The sequence below is a fragment of the Protopterus annectens genome, chromosome 3.part0 (assembly GCF_019279795.1).
Source record: "Protopterus annectens isolate FY-2018-M chromosome 3.part0, PAN1.0, whole genome shotgun sequence".
Classification (NCBI taxonomy): Eukaryota; Metazoa; Chordata; order Ceratodontiformes; family Protopteridae; genus Protopterus; species Protopterus annectens.
In genome coordinates this window covers 163019388-163033936 of record NC_056731.1, presented here as the reverse complement: position 1 = coordinate 163033936, position 14549 = coordinate 163019388, and the positions used below count along the sequence as shown (strand labels likewise).

Genomic DNA, 14549 nt, shown 5'->3' with positions numbered 1-14549 from the left:
GTTTTACCCCAGCATAGGCCCTTAGCTATACCTCCTGTGTTGAATGTGGTGGAAGATGTTTTGCAGAGGCTTCCCTGAACCCTGATTCTTTGCCTCCTGCTCCTGTTAAACCTGATAGGTACTATAGGGTGCCCGAAGCTCATAAGTATTTGTTTAAGAGTCCTAGGGCGGACCCAGAAACTGTTTCTCAGGGGCCTAAAGGTGTTAAGGCCTCTGTGGTTAAAAATCCTGTTCCCACTGACAAAGAGGCAAGGGCGTTAGATAGGTGGGGTAAGAAAGTGTATACTTCTTCCACTCTAGCCATGAGAGCGTTGAATTGTCAGTTTCACATGCTGAAATATCAAAATTATCTCCTTTCACAATTGAAATCTAAGGTGGATGCTTTGGCGGAAGGTATTGATTGTAAAGACTTGCTGGATTTAGTTTATGTGTCTGAACAAGTGGGCAAGCATTCTTTGCAATGTGGTTTTGATGCTGTGCAGGCCTCCTCGAGGGTGGCTGCCACTAGTTCTGTTCTTCGCAGGCATGCCTGGTTGAGGGATCAAAATTTGGCTGAGCATGTTAAGACAAGGATTTTGGATGCTCCTTTACAGTCTGATGTGTTGTTTGGTTCACCTGTGGAAGCAGTTTTAAAGAAAATGGAGGACAAAGCTAAGTCTATGCAAACTGTTAAAGATTTTTGCAGGTACAGCCACCAAGTTTAGTAGAAATTGGCCTGCTAAGGGGTGGACATATCCTGCTTATGATTCCCAGTCTAGGGGTAGGTCTAGACGTGGTAGGGGCAGGGCTCAAGGTTCTTTTAGGCCTAGAACAGGGAGTTCACCTGCTCAGACTTCTGGTGAGGGCAGGGGTCAGTCCTTTCGTAAACAGACCCAATGACCTGCCTTTTCAACTGCCAGTAGATTCTCGGCTGGCAGCTCCTTTGGAAGGACAACTGTCTCTTTTCAAAGGAAATTGGGATTTAATTACTCAAGACAGATGGGTGTTGGACATCATTCTACCAGTCCCTGTGTCAGAAAGGGGCCTAGGATTTTATTCTCGCATGTTCCTAGTACCAGAGAAGGGGAACACGTGGAGACTGCTTTGGATTTATCTCTCCTCAACACTTATCTGGACATTCCCAAGTTCAAGATGTTGACGTTACAACAGCTTTTACCCTGCTGGGCAAAGATCACTGGATGGTAACTTTAGATCTCAAGGAAGCTTACCTTCATGTGCATATCAGGCTAAGTTACAGGAAGTATCTGCGGTTTCAAGCTGGAGATTCTCATTATCAGTTCTCTGCATTGCCCTTTGGCTTATCTACTGCCCAGAGTATTCACAAAGGTTCTGGCTCCAGTGATAGCTTACTTCAGGCTACAAGGACTTCAAATCTATCCTTATTTAGACGACTGCCTGATTCTGGCTCAAGAAAAGGAAGACCTTCTACAGCATCTGGAATATCTTATAGCAGTGCTAAGATGCCTAGGGTATTCTGTGAACGAAATAAAGTCCAGTCTAGTACCCTCTCAAGACATGTGCTTTCTGGGTGTGAGACTGAATACAGCAGCCCAGATGGCCTTTTAACCCCGGACAAACAAAAGAGTCTGTCACTTTACTTCCATCAACTATCTCATCAGTCCGTGCTGACTGCAGAGACAGTCCTTCAAGCATTAGGGTTCATGGCATCTTGTATTCTGGTGCTTCCCAATGCCAAACTGCATATGAGGAAGTTACAATGGTATCTCAAAATGTATGGACACAGCACTGCCAGGATTTAGACACTGTCATTCAACTAATACCTTGCCTTCAAAGAGTATTTTTGTGGTGGGCTCAGGAATGTCACCTAAACAAGGGACTCTCTGTGACCCGGCCAGAGGCGAGTCAGATTTTACCGACAGATGCCTCAGACATTGCTTGGGGAGCTCATCTAAATGTAAAGTGGATACAAGACAAGTGGCCTGCCAGACTACAGCATCTACATATCAACATAAAGGAGATGTTAGCAGTCCAGTTCGCATTGCTGGCTTTCAAGGAGTTACTTCTTCCAGGGCAGGTGTTGATTCTAACAGACAACACAACAGTCATGTGGTACTTCAACAAACAAAGGGGAACACATTCTTATCCTCTATGCAGGCATGCAATGATTTTATGGGAGACTGCGCTTGCACCTAACTCTTCAGGCAAGGTTTCTGCCAGGAGCACAGAACTCCTTAGCAGATGTGTTAAGCAGACAAATCATGGATCCCCACAAGTGGAAACTGGATCTTCATGTATTTCAGAAATTGACAGTGTCATGGGGAACTCCAGACATAGATCTGTTCGCTTCTCCACTAAACCACCAGCTGCCACAGTTTTGCACAAAGGGGTTTCATCACACAGCTTGGAAAGTGGATGCTCTGTCTTTCAGTTGGACAAACCTTCATCTGTATGCCTTTCCACCTCTGCCTCTTCTTCCAAAGGTACTGTTAAAGGTCAGACAGGACAGGCCAAGGATGATTTTGATAGCTCCAGATTGGCCTCGGCAACACTGGTACCCTCTACTACGGAGTCTGGTAAAGAAGCCTCCATGGCCTTAACCTTTGATTCCACATCTGTTATCCCAGCAGGACGGTCATCTGCTCAATGTCAAGCTTCACTCTCTTCATCTGACAGCCTGGCATATTCTGTGTTGAAACACAGCAGGTCTCAACTTCCTCAACAAGTTTTGAATGTGATTATGGAAGCTAGAAGACCTAGTACAAGGAAAGTGTACGCAGCAAAATGGAAGAGATTTTTATTTTGGAGTAAAGCAAAGAATTTGGAGATTTCTGAGCCTAATTTGAGTATGGCTCTTCAATATCTTACTGAGTTACTGGACAAGGGTCTGTCCTTCTCTTCCATCAAGATTCATGCTGCAGCAATCTCAGCTCACTATGATTGTGACCCACCATTGTTTTCGCATCCTTTGTTCAAGCAGTTTCTTAGAGGGGCTAAGAATATAAGACCCCACGAGAGCTCCTACTCCTGCTTGGGATCTCAATTTTGTGTTGGAAAACTTACTCTACAACCTTTTGAGCCTGCGGCTACTGCTGAATTGAAATATTTGTCATGGAAGACTGCTTTTTGTTGGCTATTACTTCTGCAAGAAGGGTGTCTGAGTTGCAGGCCCTTATGGCAGTCGAGCCCTTTTGATTTTCCATAAGGATAGGGTATCATTACGCACTAATCCTTCCTTTATGCCTAAGGTGGTTTCTAGTGTGGCTTTAAACCAAACTATTCATTTGCCTACCTTTTATGCAGACCCCAAAATAAAGGGGAAAAGATTTTGCATACTTTAGATGTACACAGGCAATTGTATTACTTAAGCAGGACTAAGGATTTTAGGCAGTCTCAGCAGTTGTTTGTTTCTTTTGCTTTGAGTTCAGGGCACGCCTGTGTCAAAACAAACTATTTCTAGGTGGATTGGCTTTTGCATTGCATTTTGTTATTCCCATCATGGCAAGGAGGTTCCAGCTGGGATTAGGCCTCATTCCACTAGGGCTACTGCCACTTCAACAGCATTTCTACGGGAGGTGGCAACTAAGGATATTTTGGAAGCAGCTACTTGGAGTTCAGTGCATACTTTCTCTAAGCATTATCACCTTCCTATCTACTCTAAGTCTAGGGCTGGTTTTGCCACAGCTGTTTTGCAAGGCATGTTGTCAGCTCCTGCTTCTTTATGATTTGCCAGCCTCCCTTACCTCTGCTTTGGGATTCTACCCAATAGTAAGGACTGCAGCAATGGAAGACGAAGAACATAGTACAGTTTTGTACCTACCATAAATGTAGATGTTCGAGGATTCCATTGCTGCAGTCCAATTTACCCTCCCTCCTTCCCTCTGTGTTTAGGGTGGTTGTGTAGGTGATTTACCTGCTTATATTTTTGTATATATTGTTCATGTTTTGGTGCAGGTATTTTGGGCCTTGTCTTTTAGGGTCTTCTGACATCTGGGGCAAGAAAAGACTGAGGATATGACGCCGGTCATGCGCATTAGTACCCTGACGTACTGACGTCAGTCTAATGCGCCCTGACCGACGTCAGCCTTATACTCTGGTATTCGGGCCGACTGGATGCGGACTATACCCAATAGTAAGGACTGCAGCAATGGAATCCTCGAACATCTACATTTATGGTAGGTACAAAACTGTACTTTTTGGGCTCCCTATTGAAATGTCTGCACTGGAAATGCAGAGTGCTGACATTCTGAAAAAAAAAAATCTTTTTTTGCAGGGAGACAAGCCCCCTCCCCCAAACTTATATATACCAACTCCGAGAGTGCTGTATCTCATTGAAAAGGGAATATTCCAAGAAACTGCCATCTCGGACTTGGCATATGTAACTCTTGTCTTTTTTTCAGCCATTCAGTCTCAGTGCTTTGGGACTCACTCTGGCAGTTCCTGACTTTTCAAATGGTTTCTGCAGTTTTGACTGGATAATTGTAAAATGTGCAGCTTATAGCATTAGAATGATTTTGTTTGTCATCAAACAAAAGTAGAACTGACAATCTATGTTTTAAATACATATATTAAATCTGTTGAACAGCTCCTGAAATTTGTAGTGCCTCCACTTTAAGAATGCCCAGATGTCAATTTAAGATACTTTTGAATGTAAGGCTTGAAAGAGTAACAAATGTAGTTGATTTTACAAACTCCTTATTGCAATTCAAAGCCACCATCTCTGAATGGGTGTACAATTTGGAGTTAGTCATCTCTGACAGAAAAGTCTAACTTAAACAAAAAAATCTTTAATACTAGACAGGAAATTGTTGTTTATTGGATGTTTATGTCGCAAAGCCACTTTGAATGTCTTTTTAAACCCTGTTAAAATTCACTTGTTTTTATTTTGAAGATGTCTACTTATTTACCGTAGAGAAGAAAGTGTTAAATAAAGATGAGTGGTATTCAACATCCTGGTTCTTTTATTGCCTTTGGTGTACTTTTCTTGTTTTTCCTTTGAATAAAGTTTTGTTTGGTGCATTAATTTTAATTTATATAACCAGGAAATGACAAGGAACCGTACTGATTACATTAATAAATGAAGATAATGCTTCATTATTTCCAACAAAGTTTCCAATGTGTCTCTTTACTAAAATTATCACACGTGAGTAGATAGTAAGAATACCCGCATACACTTGCTGCCTCCATCAAGAGTCCTCACAGTGAAGTATTCTAATGTACTTGCATTTTTCTCTTACAGTTTTAGTGAGGAATAAAGAAATACTCACCATTTAAAAAAGTGACAGTTTCAGCTCGGTACCAGAATCTTGACATTAGTAGTTTTGTTAGCAATAGGAAAAATGAGAGTCAGTAACGTAAACCTTTGAATACACTGATGTAAGAAGTGACAGTTTCAGTTCAGAAGCAGACTCTAGATGATAGCTGTTCTAAGCAACATGGTAAAATGACAGGCAGTGAGTTATATTATTAATATAGCAATGCAAAGCTCTTGTACTGAGTACTGCAATACTTTTCCGTGACCCATAAAGCCTTCCTCACACTGGTTTGTAAATCTCATCAACTTGTTGAATTACTAGAAGATGCAGGCATTTAATTGTCATTAACAATATGAATGCTGGAAGAGGTAGAAATGCTTTTCATTCATCGCAGCAGATCTTGTTTTAAATGCCTTATAGTTAGAATGACTGATATGAGTAGCACATTGCCTGCACAGGTTCTTAGATAATTATTAAACTTCCCACTTTCCCTAGACAGCTCCACAAACGTTTTATTCAACATGCACTGGAGCAACAAACTTTTACTGCAGGCTCACTGATTCCAGTGGGAGAGCTAAACTTACTTAACTGCATGATGGGAACTACAGCTGTGGCAACTATCACATGACTATAAAGTTACTTGCATCATTTATCTTTAAAACATTACCTAGTTGCTAGGACTTATGGCACACATCTTGCTGACTAGCTTTTTTAACTTAACTGATTTGACATCTGATGTCATTAGATGCAGCATGCTGAATTAGGAGTCAGTCATATCTTCATTTAACCCTGTTAGGATCACTCTCTTGGAATGTTGTATATGTTAGACCTAGTACATAGAGAGCCCTTTCATGTCTCTTGGCACCCTCCTGTGATAGATGTATCTATAGATAAGTGCATTCATTTTTTTCATGGAAAGGGTGGTGCATTACCTGACATACGAAATGCAAGGTAGTGGGTCTATGTCATATCATTAAACGGCCACATTGTCGAATGTCATCTCATTGACAATGCAGGCCGTCAAACCATTCTGGCTGAGATTGCTTTATGGTAGGGATCAGGAAATTTGCCCTTTTCCCTACTGTAGTGCAATCTCAGCGTTCATGTAAATAATTAGCAGGGGGTGTGGGGATTCAACGGTCTGCACTTTTGATGAGATGACATTTGACAATGTGGCCATTTGATGATACGACATAGACCTGTTCCTAGTCAGGTGTCAGCTAGATAGTTCCAGCTTGATTCTGACTAGCGGTAATTATGATTAGAATGCTATAATACTCAAGGATTGTAATTTGAGTGGCTGTCACATATTTGTTATTGTTTTTCATTTTATTTGTAGCAAATAACATCAACTTATCACATCAGAGATAAGATTACGTACTAGTGGATGTACATAATCAGTGATATGAGCTATAGAAAGTGCACTAATCAGGCATTAGCCACATAAGAGAAAAATACAATACATAAGCTGGAACCTATTAGCTACCAAATAGGAGTAGATACACAGAACAGGGGTGAAAAATGAGACTTAACCATGACAACCGGGCTAAATTGCCTACTGTTTACTTTTAAGCTTCCCACTCAAATGAATTGACAATGAACTATGTGTTAAAGCAAATAAATACTGCGTGTTGTGTAAACTGGAGTTGGAGCTTATGAAGTCCAATAAAGGGTGAAAGAGATCCTCTGTTTAATAGCTTTTATTTTCAATAAAGAAATATCAATTTCTAAACAAGTTACAAGAGCTTGATTACTTTGAAGTCTCAGCTGAGACTTATTACTACTCACCAAGGTAATACACTAGCTGCTAATAAGATTATCAGCCCGATTACATCTTTTTTAGGCTGGGCAAAGGACAAAATGTGAAGCTAGCTGTGCCCACAAACCAAGTGAAATGTTTTATAGCAAATGCTAGGAGTTTAAACAACAAAATCTGTGACCTTGAAGCAAGAACATTTAAGGACAACTATGATGTTGTGTTGATCACTAAGATGTGATTTAGTGAAAGAAATAGTCCCCATTTATTCCAAAATACTAGAGGTGCCATCTTTATAAATTAGAGAGGTGAGGAGGGTGTGTCTCAATTTATGCATCCCATTGATATGCCTCAAATGTTTTGTTGTTGTTGAAAAAGATCTGTGAAGTTATTTTAGCACGAATTATACCTGCTGAAGAAAAATGTGAGGTCTCACTCTTTCTTCATGCCCCTAATCTATTGTTGCCCCCTGACCCTGAGTTTATTGAGGTTATTCATTGCTGCTTCCTTAATGGCTATGATTTGATTACAAGTGATATTAATGCCCCCAGTGCTGATTGGAGCTTGCCCTCTTCTAACTCATTAACTATAAATAACATTAGTGAAGACAGCATTTTATTTAAATATCTTTAAATCTTTAATGACGCCATAAGGAAAAGAAATATCCTACATGTGATTTGGCTCAGTGACAGACTTCAGGTAGTCAGCTGTGGCACTGAGACAGAGATGAAATGTTAGACAACCAATATGTTTCTTGTTCATTAATGTGCCAGGCTGTTAACGTTCATTCTGTCATACTGTTTCAAGGAGATTTTATAGTGCAAATTATAATGCCATTAATTAGGAAATTATGTTATGGCAATGGAAGGACAATTATGCTTGATAAATGCATTGAACACAAACGGGGAATTTTCAACAACTGCATTGACTACCTGAGTGATTGACAGGTGTGTTCCCTTTGGTAATTATATGAGAAACCTCATTATGGTGGTCTGATGGAATTTCTAAGGCAAGGTGCTCTATAAAACACCTAACGAAGAAGGTAAAACTAGCTCCTCATCTGAAGGATAAGAGAAGCTATGTAAACTGTCATAGGGTCTTCAGAAGTTGGCTGATAACTCGGCTTACAATAGCAAAGCTCTGTTTAATCATTTTAGGTATTATGTGAAAGACATAATTTGTAATGTATACTTAAAGGACAGCAGATACTTTGCCACTGACCAAGGGGAACTGGTAAATTTCTTTACTGACAATTTCTTTGGTAGAGCAAAAGGAATAGGATCAGCTATATGCTGGACTATCAGTGAGACATTGGGTGCTTGTCCTGATATTCCAGGTGGTATCAGGAAAGCACTGAGATCTATCAAGTCAAACTCAGCGCATGGCCCTTATGGCCTGAATGGCTTCTTCCTTAATAATGCTGCTGACAACTTAGCTGAGTGTCTGTCTGCTTTATTTCAGCCTTCTTTAGAGCATAGCTTTGTTCCTGACTTTTGAAAGAAAGCCACAGTGGTCTCCATTCTTAAACCTCAGTCAGGCTCAATATCAGAGTCCTGCTATTCTGATATCTCCTCAGTCCTTCCTGTATCCATGGGTGTCCCCAAAGATCAGGTCCAGTGTTCAACATCTTCGTAAATAACCCAAATATTCCCAGTAAACATGTCACCATCTTTCAGTTTGCAGATGATTTCACACTCATCTGCTATGCCAAGAGACTAGATAACCTTCAACAGTTAACCCAGGAATTTCACCTGTCTGTAAAAGCTTGGTTTCACAGCTCACAATTCCTACATCCCCAAAACAAAACTAGTTTTACTCACTACAAACTATATTGTGGTTACAAAACCCTTCTCCTTGTCTTTCTCTAATGGCACCAAAATATAAATAGTACTTGGCTCTTATGGGTCTGCATTGATGAAAACATGACATTTGATTACCGCATACAAGCTTTTTAGAAAAGTTAATTATTAGGATGTTTTATTTCGTAACTACTGTATTTTAGTTACTTTTGCATAGATGTACTATGAATATCTTTGATCAGTATATTTAGAATGAGTAAGTAGGACTATTATGCAGAGGAGAGTAAATTAAGCTGACTGCTTGTTTTTTATTGTAAATGTTCTTGATTGGTTTATACAAGTTTAAATGGAAGAGTTTAATGATCTATTTATGTCTGATGAAGCGGTCAGTGAACTGCTGTCTAAAGGTAAACACGTAATCAGATGTAAATGGGTTTTTAAAGCGAAATGTGACTTTGAAGAGAAAGTCTGTAGTTGCAAGGCAAGGTTAGTTGCAAAAGGATACTCACAAAAATTTGGTGAAGACTATGATGCTACTTTTGGTCCAACTGCCAGACAAAGTACCTTTAGAACACTGATGACAGTGGTGGCTTTACAGAAAATGATTGCGAAACATCACAATACCAAGACAGCTTTTCTTAATGGAGATACAGAAGAGGAATTATACATGTCACAGCCAGAAGGATATGTGAAAATTTGGAGAACATCTTGTTTGCAAACTGCAAAAATCCCTTTGCGGTCTTAGACAAGCGGCTCGAGTGTGGAATTGAAAAGTAAAGAAAGTTTTGCTAGATGAAGGATTCATGCGAAGCAAAGCCGATCCATGCCAATAGTCGAAATGTATAGATACTGAATGGATGTATCTGTTAGTCTATGTGAATGACTTGATTATTTGTTACAAAAGGAATAATGAAGTTGCAAAGTGCAATCAACACTTTGAGGCTAAAAATCTTGGTAAGTTGACATACTACCTAGGAATTAACATTCTGCGTGAGGAGGACAGCAATTTTCTGTTGAACCAGAATGCAAAAATGGATTCAGTTCTTCAACGGTTCAACATGGCTGAGGCTAAAGGAGTGAGCACACCCATGGACATAGCTTATCCAAAGTTGGAAGGAGAGGAAGATCTTCTACTATTTAATGAGCAGTACAGACAAGCAGTGTGGGCACTTCTGCACATTACAACCACTACACATCCAGACATTACAGCAGAGAAGTTGCTTCTCTGTAGCTGTGTAAATAAACCACATCAAAGAGACTGGAGTTCAATAAAAAAGTTATGAGGTATCTCAAAGACACAAAAGGCCTGATTTTAAAGTTGTTAGCAGTTAGTGACTTAAACCTTACAGGATATGTGGACTCTGGGGTGGGTACTTCAACACATGCAAATCTACAAGTGGTTACTTGTTCAAATTAGGAAATGGTCCTATATCCTGGTCCAGCAAGAAAGAGATCTCAGCGGCATTGTCTTCTACAGAGATAGAATATATCTCTGCTGCCGATGCCAGTCAAGAAGCCATTTGGTTGTGGCAGTTACTGGAAGATCTTGGAGTACCAGTGCCCCAGCCTACAGTCTTATATGAGGACAATCAGGGGATGCATTAAGCTTGCAATCAGTGAGAAGAGCAATGCAAGAACCAAGCATATTGATGTCAGACGCCATTACATTCATGACTTGGCTGAACAAAAAGTGATTGTGCTTTCATATTGCGAAACTGATAAAATTATTGCTGATCCTATGACAAAGCCACTCACAGAAAACAAGTCTGTAGATTTTAAATCAAAAATGGGGTCGACTTAAGTTGCAGTTGTTGAGTGTGGGTGTTAGACAAATATACAGCAACAACTACCATGCGTGTGTATAACAAATTTCAGTTATGTGTAATAATATATTTAGCCACAAGATGGCAGTGGTTTCTGGTGGACACTCATGGTATTATTGTCACAAAGTATATCAACAATCCAAAATTGTGGCTGAAGAAATGCAATATATGATAAAAACAAGCTTTTATTGTCGGTAAGCGCTTTCATAGTGCTTCTCACACCACTTCCTCAGACCTTTACATAAAATATTAACTTACAAACCCATCTTATATAAGTGACTCAATCAACTCAAACTACTTAATTGGCATCTTACAATGCTATCTAATTATACTCATTATACCTAAAAGCATCCACTACGTACTGAATTTAATACTTCTTACATATATATTAGCTGCTAATTCATGCTTAACAAATGAATTAATTCATAAAAATACATAAAAATACATAATATATACTGAATTATGTACATATAAATACAAGCTCAAAACCTTAAATAATCATTAAAAATCCTTTACAAAGATAACTTTAAATAATTTATTATACTATTTGGCCAAAGGTCTGTTTCTCAGTATTGGTTTTAAAGGAATTCTCTCATTAAGGCCTGAGCCTCTATCATTAGCCTAATAATCCAGCGTGTCTCTGATGTCTCTGTATTATTTGTGGTGCCCCCCCCCCTCATTTTCTTCTATCTTTTCTATTGCTCGGAACCTAAATGCATGTCCTGGTTCTGTGTTCCTAACATGCTTGGCTAGCGCATTTGTGAGGTTCTGATTTTTAATTTGTAAAAGGTGTTCACGTATCCTAAATCTAAGTTCCCTATTACTTTTACCTACATAAAAATTCGAGCAGATATCACATACAGCTAAGTATACAATATTTTTAGTGTGACAAGTAGCCTGTACGTTAAATGTAAATATTCTGCCAGTGTCAGGATGAGAAAAAGTGTTGCTAGTGTGTATAAATTTACATTGGTTGCATTTTCTACATGGTATAGTTCCTTCTATTAGGGCTGCTTTCTCCTTCTTTACCTCCCTTATCGTCTCTAGGATAGCATAGGTATCTTTTTAGGGATTTCTTATTCTTAAAAGAGAAGCTAGGATCTCCTCCTACTATCTCCTTTATCTTAGCATCATGTGTTTAAATGGGCCAATGTTTCTTAATTATTCCTGTCACAATGGACATATTACTAGAATACTGTGTGGGAACCCTTACTACTTTTCTTTTTTCTTGTCGGCTAACTACATCATCATCCACCCTTCCTGCAAAATATGGTTTACCAACAGTGGCCCTTAATTTGACACCTTCTCCTACCAAAACATCGCATTCATCTGCGTAACCTCTCTCTCTAAATCTTTGCTTGAGGTCTGCCACTTCATGTTCAAAATCTTCTTCATTCGCTTTTAATCTAGACATTCTCAATGTCTGTCCTTTAACTACATTGTTAAAAATGTGTCCGGGGTGCATACTTCCTCTATGTAAAATTGTGTTTCTATGACAGTCCTTTCTGTATAGTTTATTGGTAATCTCCCCCTCTTCTGTTTTAATTAGTTTAACATTGAGAAAGTTAATTTCTTTATCCGACACCTTTGTTTCAAAGCTCAGAAAACTAGTATTAGTGTTTGCTTCATAAAAGAACCTCTCTAATTCTACCTGGTTCTCATCCCACAACAGGAACAAGTCATCCACAAATTGTTTATAAAATATTATTGATCCCCACTGCTCATTTTTTACCCATTTATTCTCCCATTTTCCCCTAACTAAATTAGCGTAGCTGTTTGCGCTAGAAGTGCCCATTGCTACGCCATCTTTTTGTAGGTATAGTGTGTGTTCAAACATCAATACATTGTTAAAGAGTATCTGCTCCATTAGGAGACATATCAATTCTATTTTACTCTGATCATAAGACCCTTCCATAGTTAGATATTCTCTCAAAATATTTATTCCCAAATTGTTAGATATGGACGTAAACAAAGAAAGGACGTCCATAGTTACCAATTTAACATTACTCAAACACTTGTCATATGTTAGGAAAAAATCATACAATTCATTCAAAAATTGTTTTGTATCCCTTAAGATGGTTTTATTCTTATCTACTATCTCAAATGCAGCATTCTATCCCACTTCCTATAAGAAAAAAAACCCTGTAATCTGAACTCCTTTAAATAACAATTGAAGCAACACTTCATAGAGCCATGGTCCAGCTCTTGCTCCCAGTTCTTGTTAGATTTTAAGTATTTGATATACGGACTCCAAGATTGCACTACAGTGGGGAAAAGAACAAATTCTCTGATCCCTACTGTACCACAATCTCACACTGAAAAAAAGCTGGCAATGTGCAATCAGCTGATTTTTGATCAGCTCTACCAGTCTGTTTTCTGTGTGATGAATGCACCATCCAGTCACCTAAATGACAATAATATATATATATATATATATATATATATATATATATATATATATATATATATATATATATATATTTATATATACATATAGTTATGGGCAGTAGCAAATATTACCATGTGGTTACAGCAGTTCAGTTAGAACTTAGTGACCTATTTATCAATGTACTACCCAAACTGTACATTTCAAAACTTAACTATAGAGAAAAGATTTATCAAAGGTGTGTGAGAGTATGAAACTGAGAAAAAGACAGTTCAACATAGTTTCTTCACATACATTTAATTCTGCCTGTAGTGTAGGAATGTGATTGGTGGGTACATACACCCTGGTATTTCCACAGTGCAGGAATATGATTGGTGGGTACATACACCCTACTATTTCTACAGTGCAGGAGTATGATTGGTGGGTGCATACACCCTGGTATTTCTACAGTGCAGGAATATGATTGGTGGGTGCATACACCCTGGTATTTCTACAGTGCAGGAATATGATTGGTGGGTGCATACACCTTGGTATTTCTACAGTGCAAGGGTATGATTGGTGGGTACCTACATGGTGGTATTTCTATAGCGCAAGAGTATGACTGGTGGTTACATACATGCTGGTATTTCTACAGTGCAGGAATATGATTGGTGGGTACATACATCCTGGTATTTCTACTGCTCTGCAGTGATAGCTGGACTTTGTATTAAAGCAGACGTGGCTTCCTCCCACCCCTCAGAAATATATATATATATATATATATATATATAGTATAGCCCTGCACTGCTACCCTTCCTAACTAGCACCTCCAGTGTAGAGGCCATAAGATGATCTTAAGTCATCTGTGTTTCACTACAGACTTTTGTACCTCTGTGCCATGAAGTTAGGAATTTCATTCTTTAGAATTAGTGATGAATCAGACTTATTGTGGGAAGGACAAGACAACTGCTTGTGAACACCAAGCTGTCAGATGTGTTAAACTAAAGGGAAAAAACCTGCAGATGAAATACATGCACTTAATATTTGGTTAACTTAAGCTTTCTCCATGACTTCATACTGTAGCCTATTTATCATTCAGTGGATTTAATTTTCTTAGCCATTTTAAACAATACATTTACCTTCTAATTACATTCAGGAAGGCAGCTGTAGTACTGTCTAAGAGTTGTAATAAGTTGTGACGTTTAAACCCACAATCTAATACAATATGCAAAACAGTGTTTTCAGTGCACATACACCTCTTTGCATTACGGTTGGTTCACAGTTCATTTAATCTGACTAATGCTAATCCTAAAATCCCTTGGAGAATGACAATTGCGCCTATTGTATCCTTTTCATTTACAAAATACATACTTGGCATTCATTGTCATTTGAATATAATATACCCAAGTAACAAGTGACTAAAAAATGTTAGCTACAAAAGTCTGTAATTTCTTTTTCTTTCCACGTTAACAGGCAACAATGGTGGAACACATCCCCAGCTTGATGAACAGTATTCGTATGATCTACACAACATCTAAGTACTACAACACATCAGAACATATGACTTCTCTTTTCATAAAGGTCACCAATCAG

At 38.7% G+C, this 14549-nt stretch overlaps 1 protein-coding gene across 1 annotated transcript in view; it reads left to right on the top strand.

Moving 5' to 3' along the window:
* LOC122796791 (dynein axonemal heavy chain 5-like) overlaps positions 1 to 14549 on the top strand; it is a 2204633-nt gene that overhangs the window by 228856 nt on the left and 1961228 nt on the right. Inside the window, exon 11 of the mRNA XM_044065521.1 lies at positions 14430 to 14549. This exon is cut by the window's right edge and continues 62 nt beyond it. Within this exon, the coding sequence (XP_043921456.1) occupies positions 14430 to 14549 (120 nt within the window). The remainder of the gene's footprint in view (positions 1 to 14429) is intronic.